Below are 15,439 nucleotides of genomic sequence, written 5' to 3'. Positions count from 1 at the left end.
CCTTGATCTGTCTTCATGGGCGGGTGTGTAGCTGCCTGTATGGCTGTGTGGGACCGGCTAGATTGCTAGATCGAGATTAGAGGCAGTTAGAAGTTCGAGGCAGGCAGGATTCACTCACCGCCTCACCGTCTTCCCGCCCTCAGTCCTTGGGTCCGATAGAAGACGTGAAGACTCGTGGATATCCAGCACAGGTTCACGGACCCCCGGGACCCCGAGTCCAACCAACAGCATGAAGATCTACGTAGGCAATTTGGGCGACGACGACCTGATCACGGCCCAAGACCTCAAGCCCCTGTTTGAGCCGTATGGCACGGTCACGGAATGCGAAAAGATCAAAAACTACGCGTAAGAACGGAAGAGGGAGGCAGGGAATGAGGGAGGGAAGCCATTCACTAGGCCGGAAAAGCCCCAACGGATGTAGAAACGTGGCCCTGTTCACAGGAAGGAGGACTCAAGCTTGACCCGCTTGACTGTGACTCGGCCCACGTGTCCCTCAGGATCAGAGGAATCCCCTCTAACTTGCTTTCACCCCTTCAGGTTCGTGCATGTGGAGGAGGAATCGGGCGGGGAAAAGGCGGTGCGCGAACTGCACAACACGCCGCTCAAAGGCCGGGAGATCCGCGTAGAAAAGAGCGAGACGCGCGGACCGCGAAATCCGTCCCACAAGTTGTTCGTGGGCAATCTGCCGGCCGGCACCACGGCCCAAGACATCCGAGACCTCTTCACCGACCACGCCCCCGTCATCGAAGCCGACGTCATCAAAAACTATGCCTTCGTCCACTTGGACGCCGCCCTGGATGCTGCGCGCGTCACCGACCTCATCCGACAACTCAACGGCCACCAACTCCAAGGCCACACCATCCGCGTCCAAATGTCCGTCTCCGATTCCAAAGGGGGCGGCGGGGGCGGGGGACGTCGGGAGAGCGGAGTGCGCTCGACGGCCAAAGAGGACTGTTTTCGATGCGGCGGACGAGGCCATTGGTCCCGCGAGTGTCCCAGGTAAGTCTCGTTCGGGCTGGCTGGCGGCCGAACGCATGGCCTGGGCCAAACTGACCCGGACTGACCGACCGTGATTGTCTCGCTCCATTCGATTCTAGTGACTTTGACAGCCGATCCGATCGTCGCAGTGGCGGCCGCGGTCCCCCCCCGCGACGTGACGACCGATATGATGGAGGAGGCCGAATGCGCGGTGCCGATCCCTACCGTCCGCGCGATCGAGCCGATCCCTACCCGTCCCGATCCGCCCCTCGTGACCGTTACGATGAACCTATGTACCGTCGCGAGTCGGCCTATTCCGCCCCCGCTCCCCGCGAGCCTTACGAACGACGCAGCTACGGAGGCGGTCCTGATGATTATTACGGTGGTTCTTTGGCCCTCCCACCCCGTCGACCCGAGCCGTTTGGTGAGGCCTATCCACCCGCGGCGCCCGTACGCTACGGGACCGGTGGGTATGCTGCCCCGGGCTACGCCTCCGGTCCCAGCCTGGATCTGGGGCGCTCGGGTGGCTATGACTCGGGCGCCTCTTCGGGTACGGCCCCGGCCATGGTGCCCTATTCACGGCGACCAGCCGTCGCCCCCGCTCCCGCCTTTCCTGGCTCGATGGGTGGTTATCCCAGTGCGTCCGGCGTCTCTTACGGGTAAGTGTGCGTCCGTCCGTCCAAGTGCTCGTCCATTCGTCTCGATCGCTGCCTTTTCCGAATCCGGCCAGCTCGGCGTGCGTTCAATTCGCGTTCATACTATTTCATTTCGTTAACAGTTCGCGCCGAGACGACATGGGGGGATCCTATGGGTCTTACTAAGAACGCTGAAAGCCACCCGTTGTTGATTTTGTTGTCACTGTTGTCGCCGTTGCCGTCGCCGTTGCCGTCGCCGCCGCTGCCGTGATGCGATCGTTGAAGACCCGAACCGCGAACCAATTGCATCGCCGTAGTCCTAACCGCGACCGTTGTAGTGACCTCGACGACGTCCTCTGCTGCCACCTTTTGACCCATCAATCATACCATTAAGAACTTGCTTATGGCGGCCATGGCTATCTCATTCTTTTTTTTTCACTTCAAATCGTAACGCGCATACTGATTATAATGTTGCTCGCTATTACTACCGTAAAGTGGATCTCGCAGTCCTAGAATCAGAGAGGTCACGCTTGACAGCGAAGCGAATAAATTCAATTAATCTCCAGCATTCGTATTCATGAAGTTGTATGAATCTTTGGTCTAGGTTCTTTGGAGTTTTCACCGAATGAGTTCGATGTAATAACGAGATGTCATGTTCGACGTTTATTTTTCAAGGTGGGTGCACGAGTCATTTGGATTGATCGTACCGTCCTTGTAGAATACGGTATAAGTACGTAACACGATCTGAGTGAAGTGATATGTCGGGCAATGATGATCGTGCAAACGGGAAACTGCATTTGTTTCAACACATTAAAAAAGATTTCGGTACTTTCCAGATAACGGCGGCCAACCTCTTTGTGGTAGAGCACCCAAATCCAGGAGATCCCCGACCATGACAGATCAGTATCATCCGCGTAACTCTTCTTCAATCCCGTTCAAATGCATTCAGTCCAGTAAACCATTCGCACCTATTTAAGTTGTTTCTTCCTTCGGATGAAGTCCTCCTCTGTGAGCTCGTAAGCCCAATGTAACAAGGTCTGCCGAACCTAAAGTCCAGGCGAGAATCAAGGTCGCATCGCTCGCTCGCTCGCTCGCTCTTATGCCTCCGAGCAATCACATAATTCAAGCAACACTTACCACTGGGCTTATAACGGGGTTATCGAACTTGGCACCAGCCTTGACCACTTTAGTGATAAGGTTATTCTTCCATCGGCCCTTTTCCCCCGCGCAATTGCTCCATCGGGAGATTTGTCGTTCGTCGTCCTCGGTCCGCCGTCCCTAACAAGGTGATGGAGGACTTGATTAGCGTTTAGCCATACTCGCGGTTTTTATTCGCCAAATCAAATCTATAGTTGCACGTAGGCTTGGAATTATGGTCAAATTGGCTATCTTGAAACTTACTTGATAGAATCGGCAATACCACTGGAACCATCCGTAGGGATCCTGCGCTTTGATCCAACCTGAGCTCTCCCACATTTCCAAGGATCCTCCGCATTTAGCTTTGTACTTGTTGACCTGAGCATCGTATATACTCGAAGCCACCTACTCACCCCATTGGAACGAAAAGAGGAGAGCGGTTGAGAAGAAAAGCACTTCAGTGTCCTAGCCTTGGCGCGAACCAGGCAGAGTGGGCAATTTTGTGAATCAGTTTGACTTTTGGACACCAAGTGACTTTTAAACCCTTTTTCACGTATTTTTTTCCCCTAATCTATATGCTAACCAACAAATGGAATCATTAATTTAAGTGTAAACTTTGTGAATAGATAGGTACATTAAGCAGCAACTAACCTTTGAAGAAAACTGACAAATCATTTCGCTAATATTTTTAATTTCTAATATATGCATTGTTATTTGAGAATCCCAATTAACAATCTTGATCAAATACAACATTGTGCAGTGTATTAAGAAAGCTTACACTCTATCAATTAATGCTTCCATTTGCTGATTAAGAAATAGATTAGGCAAAGAAATTACATAAATTAGGGTTTGAAAGTTATTACTTACTTGTTTATCCACTTTTGGACAATTGTACTTCAATTACTTTTGCACATTTTGTGCTCGCATTTGATCACTTTTGTCCATTTTTGCCCACTTTTGGACATATAAGCTGTCTCCCAAAATTGCCCGCATTGACTCTGGGACGTGAAAAAAAGGAACAAATAGCGAGTAATAGGGCATGTCAAGTGAAGGAAATTCAAGGAAAAATGTGGTCCGGCACCCTGATTTTGGGCATTATAGGAAGGGAGAACTAAGACAAATATCACATTGGTGCAACCTCGCACCATCCGCCTATTGAATTTGCAATAATCGGGTGATTTTGAGTGAGTTGTGTTACAAAACCCAACAAAATAAACATAAACATGTAATTCGGTGAACGCAATATCAAAATGGCTCAATACCACAATGATATTTCCTTAGACATGCGGGCAAAATGAAATAAATGTCAAAACTCAATGCATACACAATGCGGTGGCTGGACTTGCTGCCTTTGATTTTACTCCATGGATAAACGTCAGTTGTTCATGAACCCGTTCACTTGACATACCCTATTGTGATGTTTTTGAGTCGTTACAATTACTCGGTTTTAAAATTTAGTGGGATTACAGTTCCTTTTTCGAAAAAAGGAACGAACTGTTATAATTTCGTTACTTGTAATTTCGTGACTACTGCTCTGACGAAGACCCCTCCTCCCCCCCCTCAACGGAGGCATGCATGTCTGGCAAATTTGGTTTGGGCTTACCTGGGTTTTGACATTGAGTCCGGTCAACCAGTGGTCGGGCAATTCCTGCCACACGGACGCTCCATATTTTTCCCCGGTGACGGACGAGTATATGGGACGGAAATAAGTGCCCCCGAAGCTGCCCGCCTACCCAATCACAAAATACACCAACAAAAATTGAGCATTGAATCATGGCTAATCACTAGGTGATTGATCAGGCCAGCAATTTATGCATCAACAGGGCTTTTCAAAACATGCATTTTGTTTTTCAACCTTCCGATCATTTAGTGTTATTTCTATTGCAGAATTTCGTTTATTTCCATTTTTTATCATTCTCTTAACGTTTTGGTCTTATTCTTGGCTTTGTTAATTAATTCTTCCTCTTTTTGTTGAACAAATGAAAATATCTAATACATGATTTCTCAACTCAGAGTAGATGAGGCTTCTTTTTTTAAGGACCAATGCTTTGGAACGCTCTCTAGTCAAAGCATTCAAAATACTGGTGGTGACCTTACCGTTCACCACAGTAGCTTCTCAGAATACTGTACAGTCCCCACCCTGGCGTCCCCCAGTGAAAAAGACCAAGGAGCAAATTAATGCAAAAAATGCCCACCGATCGGAAAAATTGAAATAGTGGATTGTCATGTTTTGAACCAGCCTCAACACCCTAGGGCGCACTCACTTGCAAGACTTGGGCGGGCGTGCGATTGGGGCGAAACATCGGAAAACCCTCGAATTCGAGTTGACCACGGGCATTGCGTTGAGGCGGAGGGGCGGTCCGGTCCGCCTGGGCCGTCGTTGAGACGCCCTGTTTGACCTTTTTGGATCCGGAACCCCCGGCGGTCTTCAGCGTGGACAAAGCTCGCTTGGGCATCTTGAACTGAACAATAATGGATTGACCAATCCCAAGTCGTTGAGCCACTTCAATTGAACGGGTTACGGGTCCACCCGAAATGTGGGGTGGGACGGAGGTTAGTTACGGACTTGCTGCCTTACATCATTTGTTATGAAATTTACGGTTCGCCAATCCAATGTTATGTCTGCTGTCGTGGATAGTTGTTGTGGCGGGCGGGCCTTGGAATGCAACTGCTGCAACCGAGCGCAAAAATCAAGCGCACTCGCTCATCCTGGCTGCCGGGTGGCAGAAAAGAAAACTAAAATGAAATATTCTCCTCCTCTTCGATCAAGGGGGATGCCCGGGACGTTCGGGATAGCTCGGCAGGGTTGCCAGGGTTTCAAAAAACTGTTTCGCCACATTTGGACGATTTTACTTGCTTGTAACCAAACACTATTATAAGCCATGTACCATAAGGTAATAGGCATATAAATAGCTCAATAATCAAGCATACAGTTCTCAATATGACATATATTTATTGAGATTCAAAGCAAATGTGACAAAAAACTGGAAAAGTACCATAATAATAGTTGTCATTTGTGTGGAACAGAGCACAAATATGGCTTTGCCAACCTTGATCAGATTTTCCTCCGTGGTTTTTGCTCATTAAATCCAAGCAGTTAGCAAATCAAAATCCCTTCTATGCCATTAAATATGCATACAAAGTGGTCAAAATATGCACGCACATATGCTCTTTAACCCTAATTAGAAACTTCAGTGTCCATTTGAAATCCAAAATATGAAAAAAAACTAAGATCAAGAGGCAGCGAGTTGTAAAATTATGTCTAGCATACTTCACAGACATAAATAAGCTGATCAATGAGAATTTTGTATGATTATACACTCTTATTAACACCTTTTATACATTGACATAACCAAGAGTTGTAGCTGACCAAGAGTAGGCCAAAAATTCAAATTTTATGTACTTTTTACTACATAGCTTTGAACATGTCTCCCGAGTTCCCTAAGCATAGGTTTGAGCTCAAACTGGGCTGAGTTCATCTATTTAACCAGACCTTGTGATCGTATGAAGTGCTTATTTGGAATAAGATGAGCGATTGAGGAGATATGATATTTTTCCTTCCGTTGGCAGTCCATATCTCTAGAAGTCCGTGGGTAGGGCAATAGAGGAATTTCATGGGGACAACAGATCACGGATGAAGTACTAAATCAGGTTATTGAGCCTCTTACTATCGGGATGAGGTGAAACTTTGTGGCCACCCTGCTCGCTGTGTGGAGGTGTATCTGAAATGTGAGCCTGTGAGGCTGAGCCCCTCTAGGATCAAAGCTCGCCAGGCTACCGTTCTACTTCTACCGCTTTTACTTCTAGCGCTTCTACCCGATGAGCAGGGCCTGCCCGGACAGCGCACCAAGACAAGAACAGTGTTGATTCATTTGGGAGGTGATTCGGCCCATCCGGAAAAAGAGCCATTCCAGGCGGGCTCGTTCTGACTCCTGACTGGGTATTCTCCTGATTGCAAGTCCCATCACCGACCGGTCCCCAACTGGCCTTCGTGGGACTTGCTCCCCCACCGCCAGCCTCCCCACCCTCATCATGGCCAAGTGCTGCTTGGACTTGGCCAAGTTCCTGCTCTTTTTGGTCAATCTGGCCGCTTGGGTAAGTCAGGGCCGAACCCAGATGGCCCGAGATGGATGGGGGTTTGGGGGTTTGAGCCTGGGGCCATGGCCAATTAGGTCCGGGATGGCCGGTAAGGTCCCTCTGGACAGTCGACCCATGACGACATTAGTCTCTATTTCGTACGTTGGCGTTGAGGGTGACTTTTCCAACGTCACCTAACCGGAGACCATAGGCCAAACCCTAAAACGCTAAAACGGTAGTAGTAGAACTGTCCAAAGCGCATAACCCGGCTCCAAATTTCCCATCAAGGGGCGGAGAATTAAGGAAGCCTAAACGGGTAGGCAGGCAGTCCAAGGAAGTCCACTGGACATGGATCTCTTTGTTCAGGCCATGAGTCATGCGGTGCCTGAGCTGGGCTTGGGAGGGTTGACGGTGAATCCATCCAAAGGCCATCATGAATCATGATCCCCCATGCCCCTTTAATGCAGACATTAATCGAAGAATCCAATCAATACAGAGACATGTCCTGATGGTGTTTGGTCTCTGTCCTAGGTGTTGTTTGGCACGTTGTTGGCCGGCGGAGTGTTTCTCCTGGTGGAGTCCGAGTCCATCTTGGGCTTCCCCATCCAGGCGGATGTGAGTGCCGATAACCCGAGCGCGTTGTACTTCATGCTTCTCCTCATCGGATTAGTCGTGTGCGCCTTCTTCTTCGTGTTCACCTTCCTGGGATGCTGTGGCGCCGCTTGTCAGAATCGATGCATGCTGGGTAAGACCCGTTTCTGTGTGCTGGCCCAATCTCCGGTCTCAAGGCGTCTTGAGCGCTCTACCACTTTTGCTCGTTATTCCAGGCTCGTTCATCATCATCTTGTTCGTCTTTTTGGGCGCCAATGTGGGCGCCATCCTCTTCATGTATAGCCACTTCCCTTCGGAAGTGGCCATGGTCACGGCCGAGCTCCAAAAGACCATCCCCTACTACGACCCGGTAGCCCACCAGTCCATGGTGCGCGCCTTCTGGGACGCCGTCCAGCCCATGTTAGCGTGCTGCGGCGCCGAATCCTTTCGTGATTGGGCCTCGGTGCGCGGGCTGAAGCCGGGACGCAAAGTACCCGCCTCGTGCTGTTGGCCCAGTGAGGTATCTGACTGCGTGTACCAGCCTGAACCCAACAATGCTTACATGGCCGGCTGTGTCAGTCAGGTACACGGCCCGTTGGTGGTGCTCTTTTGGGCCATTCCCGTCTGTCTGGCGCTCATGGTGAGTCTAGCCCTTTGCGTTTGTCTCCATGGCGATCGGCGAACCTCCACGCGTCACGCCAGTGGTGCATCGTCCAACGGGCGTGGCATGCGCCGCCGACGAAACAAACGCTCAGACTCGCGTCAAAGTCAGTACTCTGAGGAGACGGGCTACATCTACCGCGCCCACGATAGCGCTTACCCTAGTGCACCGCCCTACAATCCGCAGTTCCGCGACCATGAGGCGCTTCAGCACTCGGCTGACAGCTATCCCACCGGCCTCATTCCGCCCGAGCCGCACGAATACACCAAACCACTCATTCAACCCCCGGCCTATCACGAGGTTATGGCCCGTCGGAACCAGTTCTAATCTCCCCTCGGGCCCAATGAATGGCTTTGTACCGTGAGAGATGTTTTCTACCATAGCTTTCAACTGCCCTCTTGCCCCGCTCATTATCTAGGACGACCATCGTCCATCGACATCAAAAATTTGGATGCTACGCCATTCAAACGTGTGCACCAGATTGAAGGAACAAAAACAACCTTGTGAGTTAACTCACCCACCATTTGGGTGTGTCACTCATCTGATCTACTTCGCATTTTCTCCTCCTAAAGAGACCTAGGTATCGCTATTTTTCTACGCCTGATTGCATTCTGGGTAAGCTGCGATTGGTAGCGCCCTCTTGTAAACATACCCAAGTGAAGACACGTAAGACCCTCATGAGACTTCTTTGTGAATTTTCACAAATCTCTGTGCTTCAGTACCTTCAGTGCTACTTCTTGGTCGACCATATCCGTTCTGTTTTGCTTTCGTTCTTTGTCAAATAAAATAACCTTTGGACTTCAAGACCAAAGACAGTCATCATCATTTTGCATACTCGACCCCACCCTGCCCCGCCAACGACCCTCCCCAGAAATAGGATGACAATCCTGTGGCATTGTTCGAAATTTGGTGACCACTCTCCGTTTTTCAGTCCCATATCCATGTTGTAAAGTAGTTGTCAGAATTTTTAAATTACTCATCTTTTACATATAGTTACACATGAACAGACAACTTGAATTCTCTGTGGAACCTATGAAGATACAAATGATTATTAGGAATGTACAAATAAAAATTAATTTGATCCTCACTTCGTTTTTGAATCAATAAATCAGGGTTTTTCCTCTCATGCTCAAATCTCGGGTAATGCCATTTACTTATCTTCTAGTTCATTGCTCAAGAACGTGAATTGCGTTTGTACCAATAGCTGAAAGTCTTTTTTGGAAGAAGGTTTTTTCTGGGGGAAAGGGAGGGGGATTTTGACCGGATTATGTCTCGGTGCCATCCTCCACCTTGTCCTAAAAAAGTGTCCTACTCAGTAAGCTCGCGCATGCGTCCCCTTGACCGTTCCTAAATACCATAGAGTCAAAAATGCCTGATAGAAGTTGACTTATTGATGAACGATTCACCAACAATGTGGTTAACGATGACTAGCACTGTCAACAGATTAGCCTCTTTGTTGCAAAACTAAGGGCCCCAGAAAAAAAAGTGTTCCAGCCACACCGAGAAGGCTATAATTGATTATATTCACAGCAAACGACGTTTCATTTGAATCACTCAATGACAAATCATAAACAAGGTAACAAAAAACGGAACAAATAACTCAACCGGGAGGTGGAGGAGCAGGTCAAACGTGTAGAAAATACTGTCCTATCTGCAGCAAGGGCCGAATGGAAAATTCCCCGTCCAGTCATTAACACTCGAAGAGGTCATCAAGAATTTGCCACCACGGCGGTCATGGCAATAACCGAGAGGATGATTGGCCACTATTGCATCTTACTGAATTCAAACTTGGTGGTCTCGATCTCCTCCTCCGAATCCAGAACGGGCAACGGGTTTTCAGACTCGGGAATATTCTCCTCGATCCACTTCATGGGGTCCTCGTCCTCTTTGGGGGAGAGCTTGGGACTCTTACCTACGCTCCGCATGGTCACTTTCCCCTTGTAAAACGGATCATCCTCGTCGTCCTCGTCCGACTCGTCATCTGCACAGATCATCATAACAATTAGTTATTGGCCATTCAAGTGATCATCACACCGTCGTGACCGTGGCTACCTTCACTGTCCAGAAGCGGGGTGAAGGCGTATCTTTGGTTGTTTTGCGATGGTCGCCACAAGAACATGATCATCACCAAGATAATGGAGAAGAGCAAATGCCAGAACGCATCGTCCACCCACAAATCGCGCCAATCTGAGATGACAAAATAAGTGCAATACCCTATATCACAACAACTGCAATGTTTTTATGGTGACGAAATTAGAAATCTGACCTCGGAGACACTCCTCGAGTTTGTGGTATTTGATGCTCCACAGCATAAAAATCACACTTGCCATAACGGCAAACACAAGGGTGTTCGTGAAGTGGCGGTACAGCGACAATTTGACAACGTTGCGTCGAAGTCTGAGGGTGCGGGTGGTTTGGATCAGAGCCGAAAACACCCACCAACAAATGGAACTAAGGCAAAGGCAGAAGAGGATGAGCCGAAGAATTCAACTCGGATGTCTCTGGTATCTGGTTTGTCGGCGACTCACCTATCAATGACGGCCAAGGGAATGCCAGCCATCAAGGCTGTACCAGACACGTCGTTCTTGGGTTTCATAATGCGTAGATAGGACTCAATGGAGGCAAGCACGAAGTAGAGTCCGCCGATGCCCACCACTCGATGTAGGGTGGGTCCCAACCGAGGCTTGACGATCCCAAAGCCCAGGCTGACAATAATGACCAGCATTCTACGAACCAAGTACAAAAGAAAAAAGTCCAAAGTAAGAACGGTTGATTTCACACGGGGATATGGACAGTCACCTAGCCAAGGATCGTTTGGCACATGACACGATTTCGGCGGCCAGAATGAGTCCGCGAGTCTCGAGGCCGTGAGTGTTGATGTTGGAGAATTCGGCCAAAAACATGGCCTTCTCCAGCATACCCAGGAAAATGACGCCCCCGATCCAAAACTGGATGCGCAAGAGATCGCGCCAATGCCGCGCGCACAAGATGAGCCAAGCCAGACCCATCAGAATGTAAAGACCGCACATGATGCCATAAAATGGCAAGAGTGGGAAATCCACCACGGACAAGTACCCATGAGGACCTGGGAATGATTAAACGCTGCATGACCATGAATCCACTCCGAATCTTTCGGTTGAATTCGGTTCCTTTGAATTGTATTACCTATCATCTCCACGTCGACCACTGCGTTGAACGAGCCCTTGGGTGGCCCTTGCATATGAATGACCAACAAATAGTCGCCGTCATATTGAACGGTGAATTGCGGGGGCGCAGATTTGTACCCAAAAGAACCGTGACCTATTGGCGCGAATAAACAGAGTATATTACATCAATCATCCTCGTCAGGCTAGATTTCCCTGTATGGGGTAACGATGTACTCCAATAAATCGTATCCATGGACTGTCCGGACTCTTACCGGTGATGGTGCCATTGGGCGCAGGAAATTGAGGCGTCAAGACGATGACCCCGTCGCAGGTGTGCTTGTCCTCAGAATAGCGCTGGAATTGGACGGCCGAGGCGTTGAAGCCGGGAATGTTCAAGTGGATATTGGGCTGATTGTAGTACGTGGAGTACACGTCGCTTTGGGACTCGAGGAAGGCGTACTCGTTCCAGCACTGGAAATCAGGATCAAAGGTCAAACACACACACACAAGCCTCAGGTCAGTAACACCTTTTTCTATGGTTTGATCGATCGATCTTGCAAGTCAAAGCATATCTAGGCATCGCTGACCAGACATCCGGGTGGGTGGGTGAATGATGGATACCTGGGTCTCGCGTAAGATCCATCCGATGGAAATAGATTCAGCGGGCAAGTCCGTGCCCGCGCATTGCACCCGTATCAAGATCTGCGTGCCCGCATACACGTTCTTGGCCACGCCATTATACTCATGACTGGCGTTGAAGCTCAAAGTCCAGCGGCCCACCTCCGGCAAAGCGGCTTGGCTGCCCGGTGTGCACCAGCCCACGAGCCACGCTAAAACGGCCACCCGGCTCCACCCTGGGAGGGTCCAGGACCCACCCATGATGCGGCGATGTGAGGCTGTCGGCTGGGCTGGTTGGCAACTCAACACGGCGACGAGAAACAAGGTCAGTCCCGGATGGGAAGGAATCCAGGGGGATGCGTGGACCCACACAGACCTGCCTCCTCTATATCTGTAGGGAGGGAGCGACGGACGGATCAACTACACAATATGAAGAAGGGTGGATAACAGAGCCAGAGGTAGGGGGAAGAATCGGATTACCGACAGATGGATACACAGATGGGGAGGGGTGGGTTCTTGGGTAGGTGGCACAGAGCCCGGTGATGCGACCTCAATGCTGTCGACGTAGTCAATCCTTCCCACGAGGCTAGCGGGTTCGTGACGTGAATGCACTTTCGCACGCCTGCATCATAGATCTAGAGCGCAAAGCTTTTCCCAGTGGGCCCCCCTCACTGGCCAGAAGGAAAAGAGCCATCTACCGAACAATTGATAAAGGTTGACACCAGAAAGCACCAGCTAGCAGACGAGAGGCAATCAGCGTACTCAGTCTCGGTGTCCAACTCTCAAATAGGGCCCAGAGATGACGCAGGAAGGATAGGCGTCTGATGATCTAGGACATGGAAAGCGCTCTGAAACCTCGCTAGAAGACGTTTCAGTTTTGCGTTACCTCTTAGTTCAGTACTTGAGCATGAAGATGGAATAGGCACCTTTAAGCTACAGCTGACTGATGACGTCATATTAAAAAGGAAAGGTAAACAAATCTCCTGGACGGTCACTTTTCCAGCGCTACTAAGACTATTGAACACATTTAGCATTCATTCCTCCAAAATTTCAATGAAGCTGTTCTGCCATTACACTCAACGTTCAAGAGTTCTAGAAGGATGGATGAATCGCATCCACGGGAATCTCTTACAATCAGTGGACTCGCGCAAATTTTATTCAGAGGCCACCGCAGTGGCCAACTCTTCTGAAAGATGATATTCACCCACCCTTTTAGCTGTCCGCTTTTCCGGATTGGCCGAGGATAGGGATCTCCTTCACAAATTCCAATTTGATTTCCAGAGCAGCCGCTCTAACACCTCGGCAAGTTACTCTCCTCTATGAAATTGTCCAATCTTTGTGGATCTCTCCTCAAGCACCATCAACCCAACTTTCCTCCACCAACCATCTCAAATCATCAATAGTCAAAGCTAGGGCCAGGATCGAAAACATTTCCAATAGACTTCCCATTAAGAATCTTCCCTCTCCAATAGTTCTTCAACTCTTCCGGACCTACATCAACCCAATTTTCCTCCACTGCCTTCCGCCCAATCCGCCCTCAAATCCGCCGATGCCACCTTCACCAAATTCCTCAAACGATTTCTGTGCGTTCCCCAATATGCCAAAAATGCATGGAGGTATTTTTACAGCCAAAAATCGGGCTGGCCAGGTTAGTGTCCCAATGTTGGGAACCTGACCTTTCCGGAGGTGACGTCCGGACACAAGTTGTCCTTCTCGGTCAAGGACGTACTAACACCCTACTGTCCTTGGCCTGACATCCCTTCTGAATATTGGCGGTCACGCACGTTTTTCCGGCTCCGGTCCAAATGTCATCAACGGCGGGAGCAAAAACAGGATCTGTTCAATCTGACCCACCCAATCTTCTGCAGTAATCAAGATTTTCATCGCTTGTCTCTACCCAACTGTTGATGTACTGGCTGTGATTCTCCTCTTCACTTTTTTCATGTAGACTAAGCTCAAAGTATGGAACCCTCCTAACAGGGGATATTGGCCGTATAGAGAAAGTGCAAAGAAGAATCCCCAAGTGGCGCAATTCTTATCCGAACAGAATATCTTCACTCTCTTCAAACATTAAAAGAGAGATGTATTTTCTTCGACTTCCCTCTTATGTTGAAGGTGTGCTTAAGACTGTTAACAATATCACTTCTTTGGGACCACCAATCTTTGCGATCACTTTTCTTAGCTCGTGAAGGATCAGATTTGATGAAGACGCGCAAATTAGAAAATGGGCCTTTTTTGGAATTAAATGTCAAATCTCGTACACGTTACCATTCATTTTTCTGCTTGTATATGGAACACTTATGCCTGAAACATTCTTGAACAGTGAGTGCGTTTAAAAAACTTTTTTCCCTGCATGGTTCCAAATTATAAGTCCATTATTAAACCCCTTCTGTTATCATCAATTCGATGTTTGAGTAGTTCACACAATAAACAATTCTAGTCATAATTAGTGTGATATATCATGCTAGTCAGGTATCTTATCGTTCTCACCATTTAATTCAAATTTTCTGATATCGATTTCTGCCTGCAAGTGCTCATCTGCTTGTATTCATGTGGAAAGGTGTATTAAACAAATTCAGCATTTCAAGATACTCGACTTCACCCGCGAAACCTTTTGCAACATAATGACATAACGGTTCAGCTTGCTCAATTATTTACATAAAATACAAGATTCGAGTCTGATTAGTAATGGTTGACAATAAGTATTAACCCAAGATTCCAGTCAAGATGGAAGATGACTGTCCCAAGAATCTCCGTCGATTTGATTAAGCTGTTGTATAAGGAAATAAGATGTGACAAGTGACCGCCCAAGGACGAATCAAAATGGAGGTTTCGTGACCCTTTTTCTCAGAAGGTTGAGTTTGACATCAGCTTAAAGGTCCCTATTCATTGAGCACTCTGTCAGTGGGAATGCATCAGGTCAAGAGGTAACGCATAGCTCTACCAAACCTCGCTAGAAGACGTTCGATCTTCGACCGAGCTCTCCACTCCACTACTCCATGTCTAGGAGAGCAGGCTACGCCGTCCTGCCTGTATCCAGCAGGACCTTAGCTCTGTGAGACATGTATGCTGTGTGCGAGTCTTTGGCCAGCCCAAGTCAAACACAAGTCCAATCATGGTCTAGTTAGCCAAAGAGGAGGAGAGCAGCAGTCCCTTCTTTAACTGGCTCTTTAAATCCTTTAAAGGTCCCTCCTTTCTCGCTGGTTCAAGCACTCTTGCTCGAACCGTGCGGGCGCTCCCTCCCTTTCTCGCTCTACTAGCTAAAACTGCACGTAGGGTTTAGCTCCTCGGATCATCCATCCATCCCTTAGCTCGTCGACTAGCTGAGTAAGAATTTAGTCTCACTCACTGACTATCGATGCCAGTAGTTAACCAACTAACAAACAAACAAATAAACTAACTAACTAACTATTTATGGATACATAAAAAATTGAACAAATAAATTGATCGATGGCTCTTGCTTTCAATAACCATGGAAGCTTTGTTGAAGGGACTTTCTGAAGGGGCTAGGAATTGTCTTGATCTGGTTTTGGATGGGAAAACTCCGTCCTCAATCAATAAGCCTTTCATTATGGAAGCTTTAATAGCTTGGGTTG

At 48.4% G+C, this 15,439-nt stretch overlaps 4 protein-coding genes across 8 annotated transcripts; 2 read left to right on the top strand and 2 right to left on the bottom strand.

Annotated features, from left to right (window-relative positions):
• Nucleotides 1–2,584, top strand: LOC131891845 (RNA-binding protein lark-like; the record flags this gene model as incomplete). 3 transcript variants are annotated; one of them, XM_059241519.1, is given in 5 exon segments in its annotated part: nucleotides 1–345; nucleotides 538–999; nucleotides 1,098–1,637; nucleotides 2,218–2,288; nucleotides 2,450–2,584. In XM_059241519.1, coding segments are annotated over 4 exon segments (1,143 nt in total). In that variant the 3' UTR covers nucleotides 2,243–2,288; nucleotides 2,450–2,584.
• Nucleotides 2,254–5,385, bottom strand: LOC131891846 (uncharacterized). The gene is made up of 5 exons (XM_059241521.1): nucleotides 5,015–5,385; nucleotides 4,354–4,479; nucleotides 3,015–3,155; nucleotides 2,751–2,891; nucleotides 2,254–2,659 (listed from the first exon to the last, which is right to left on the bottom strand). The coding sequence occupies exons 1-5, from the start codon at nucleotides 5,204–5,206 to the stop codon at nucleotides 2,582–2,584; spliced, it is 678 nt and encodes a 225-aa protein (XP_059097504.1). The 5' UTR covers nucleotides 5,207–5,385; the 3' UTR covers nucleotides 2,254–2,581.
• A 1,187-nt stretch (nucleotides 5,386–6,572) lies between these two features.
• On the top strand, nucleotides 6,573–8,890 carry LOC131891440 (leukocyte surface antigen CD53-like). The gene is made up of 3 exons (XM_059241006.1): nucleotides 6,573–6,845; nucleotides 7,359–7,572; nucleotides 7,655–8,890. The coding sequence occupies exons 1-3, from the start codon at nucleotides 6,783–6,785 to the stop codon at nucleotides 8,404–8,406; spliced, it is 1,029 nt and encodes a 342-aa protein (XP_059096989.1). The 5' UTR covers nucleotides 6,573–6,782; the 3' UTR covers nucleotides 8,407–8,890.
• Nucleotides 8,891–9,583: 693 nt separating this feature from the next.
• Nucleotides 9,584–12,647, bottom strand: LOC131891438 (transmembrane protein 87A-like). Of its 3 annotated transcripts, none has more exons than XM_059241004.1 (9): nucleotides 12,324–12,647; nucleotides 11,847–12,263; nucleotides 11,498–11,696; nucleotides 11,245–11,379; nucleotides 10,879–11,164; nucleotides 10,608–10,805; nucleotides 10,346–10,530; nucleotides 10,132–10,266; nucleotides 9,584–10,060 (listed from the first exon to the last, which is right to left on the bottom strand). In XM_059241004.1, the coding sequence occupies exons 2-9, from the start codon at nucleotides 12,102–12,104 to the stop codon at nucleotides 9,843–9,845; spliced, it is 1,614 nt and encodes a 537-aa protein (XP_059096987.1). In that variant the 5' UTR covers nucleotides 12,105–12,263; nucleotides 12,324–12,647; the 3' UTR covers nucleotides 9,584–9,842. The 3 variants fall into 3 exon arrangements, with proteins under 3 accessions (XP_059096987.1, XP_059096986.1, XP_059096985.1); XM_059241003.1 differs by having other exon boundaries at nucleotides 11,847–12,234; XM_059241002.1 differs by having other exon boundaries at nucleotides 11,847–12,647.
• Nucleotides 12,648–15,439: the final 2,792 nt, after the last annotated feature.

Source organism: Tigriopus californicus, chromosome 12 (genome assembly GCF_007210705.1).
Source record: "Tigriopus californicus strain San Diego chromosome 12, Tcal_SD_v2.1, whole genome shotgun sequence".
In the NCBI taxonomy this organism is placed as follows: domain Eukaryota; kingdom Metazoa; phylum Arthropoda; class Copepoda; order Harpacticoida; family Harpacticidae; genus Tigriopus; species Tigriopus californicus.
Note: the sequence above shows the minus strand (reverse complement) of the source record. Positions and strands in the feature narration are given on the sequence as shown.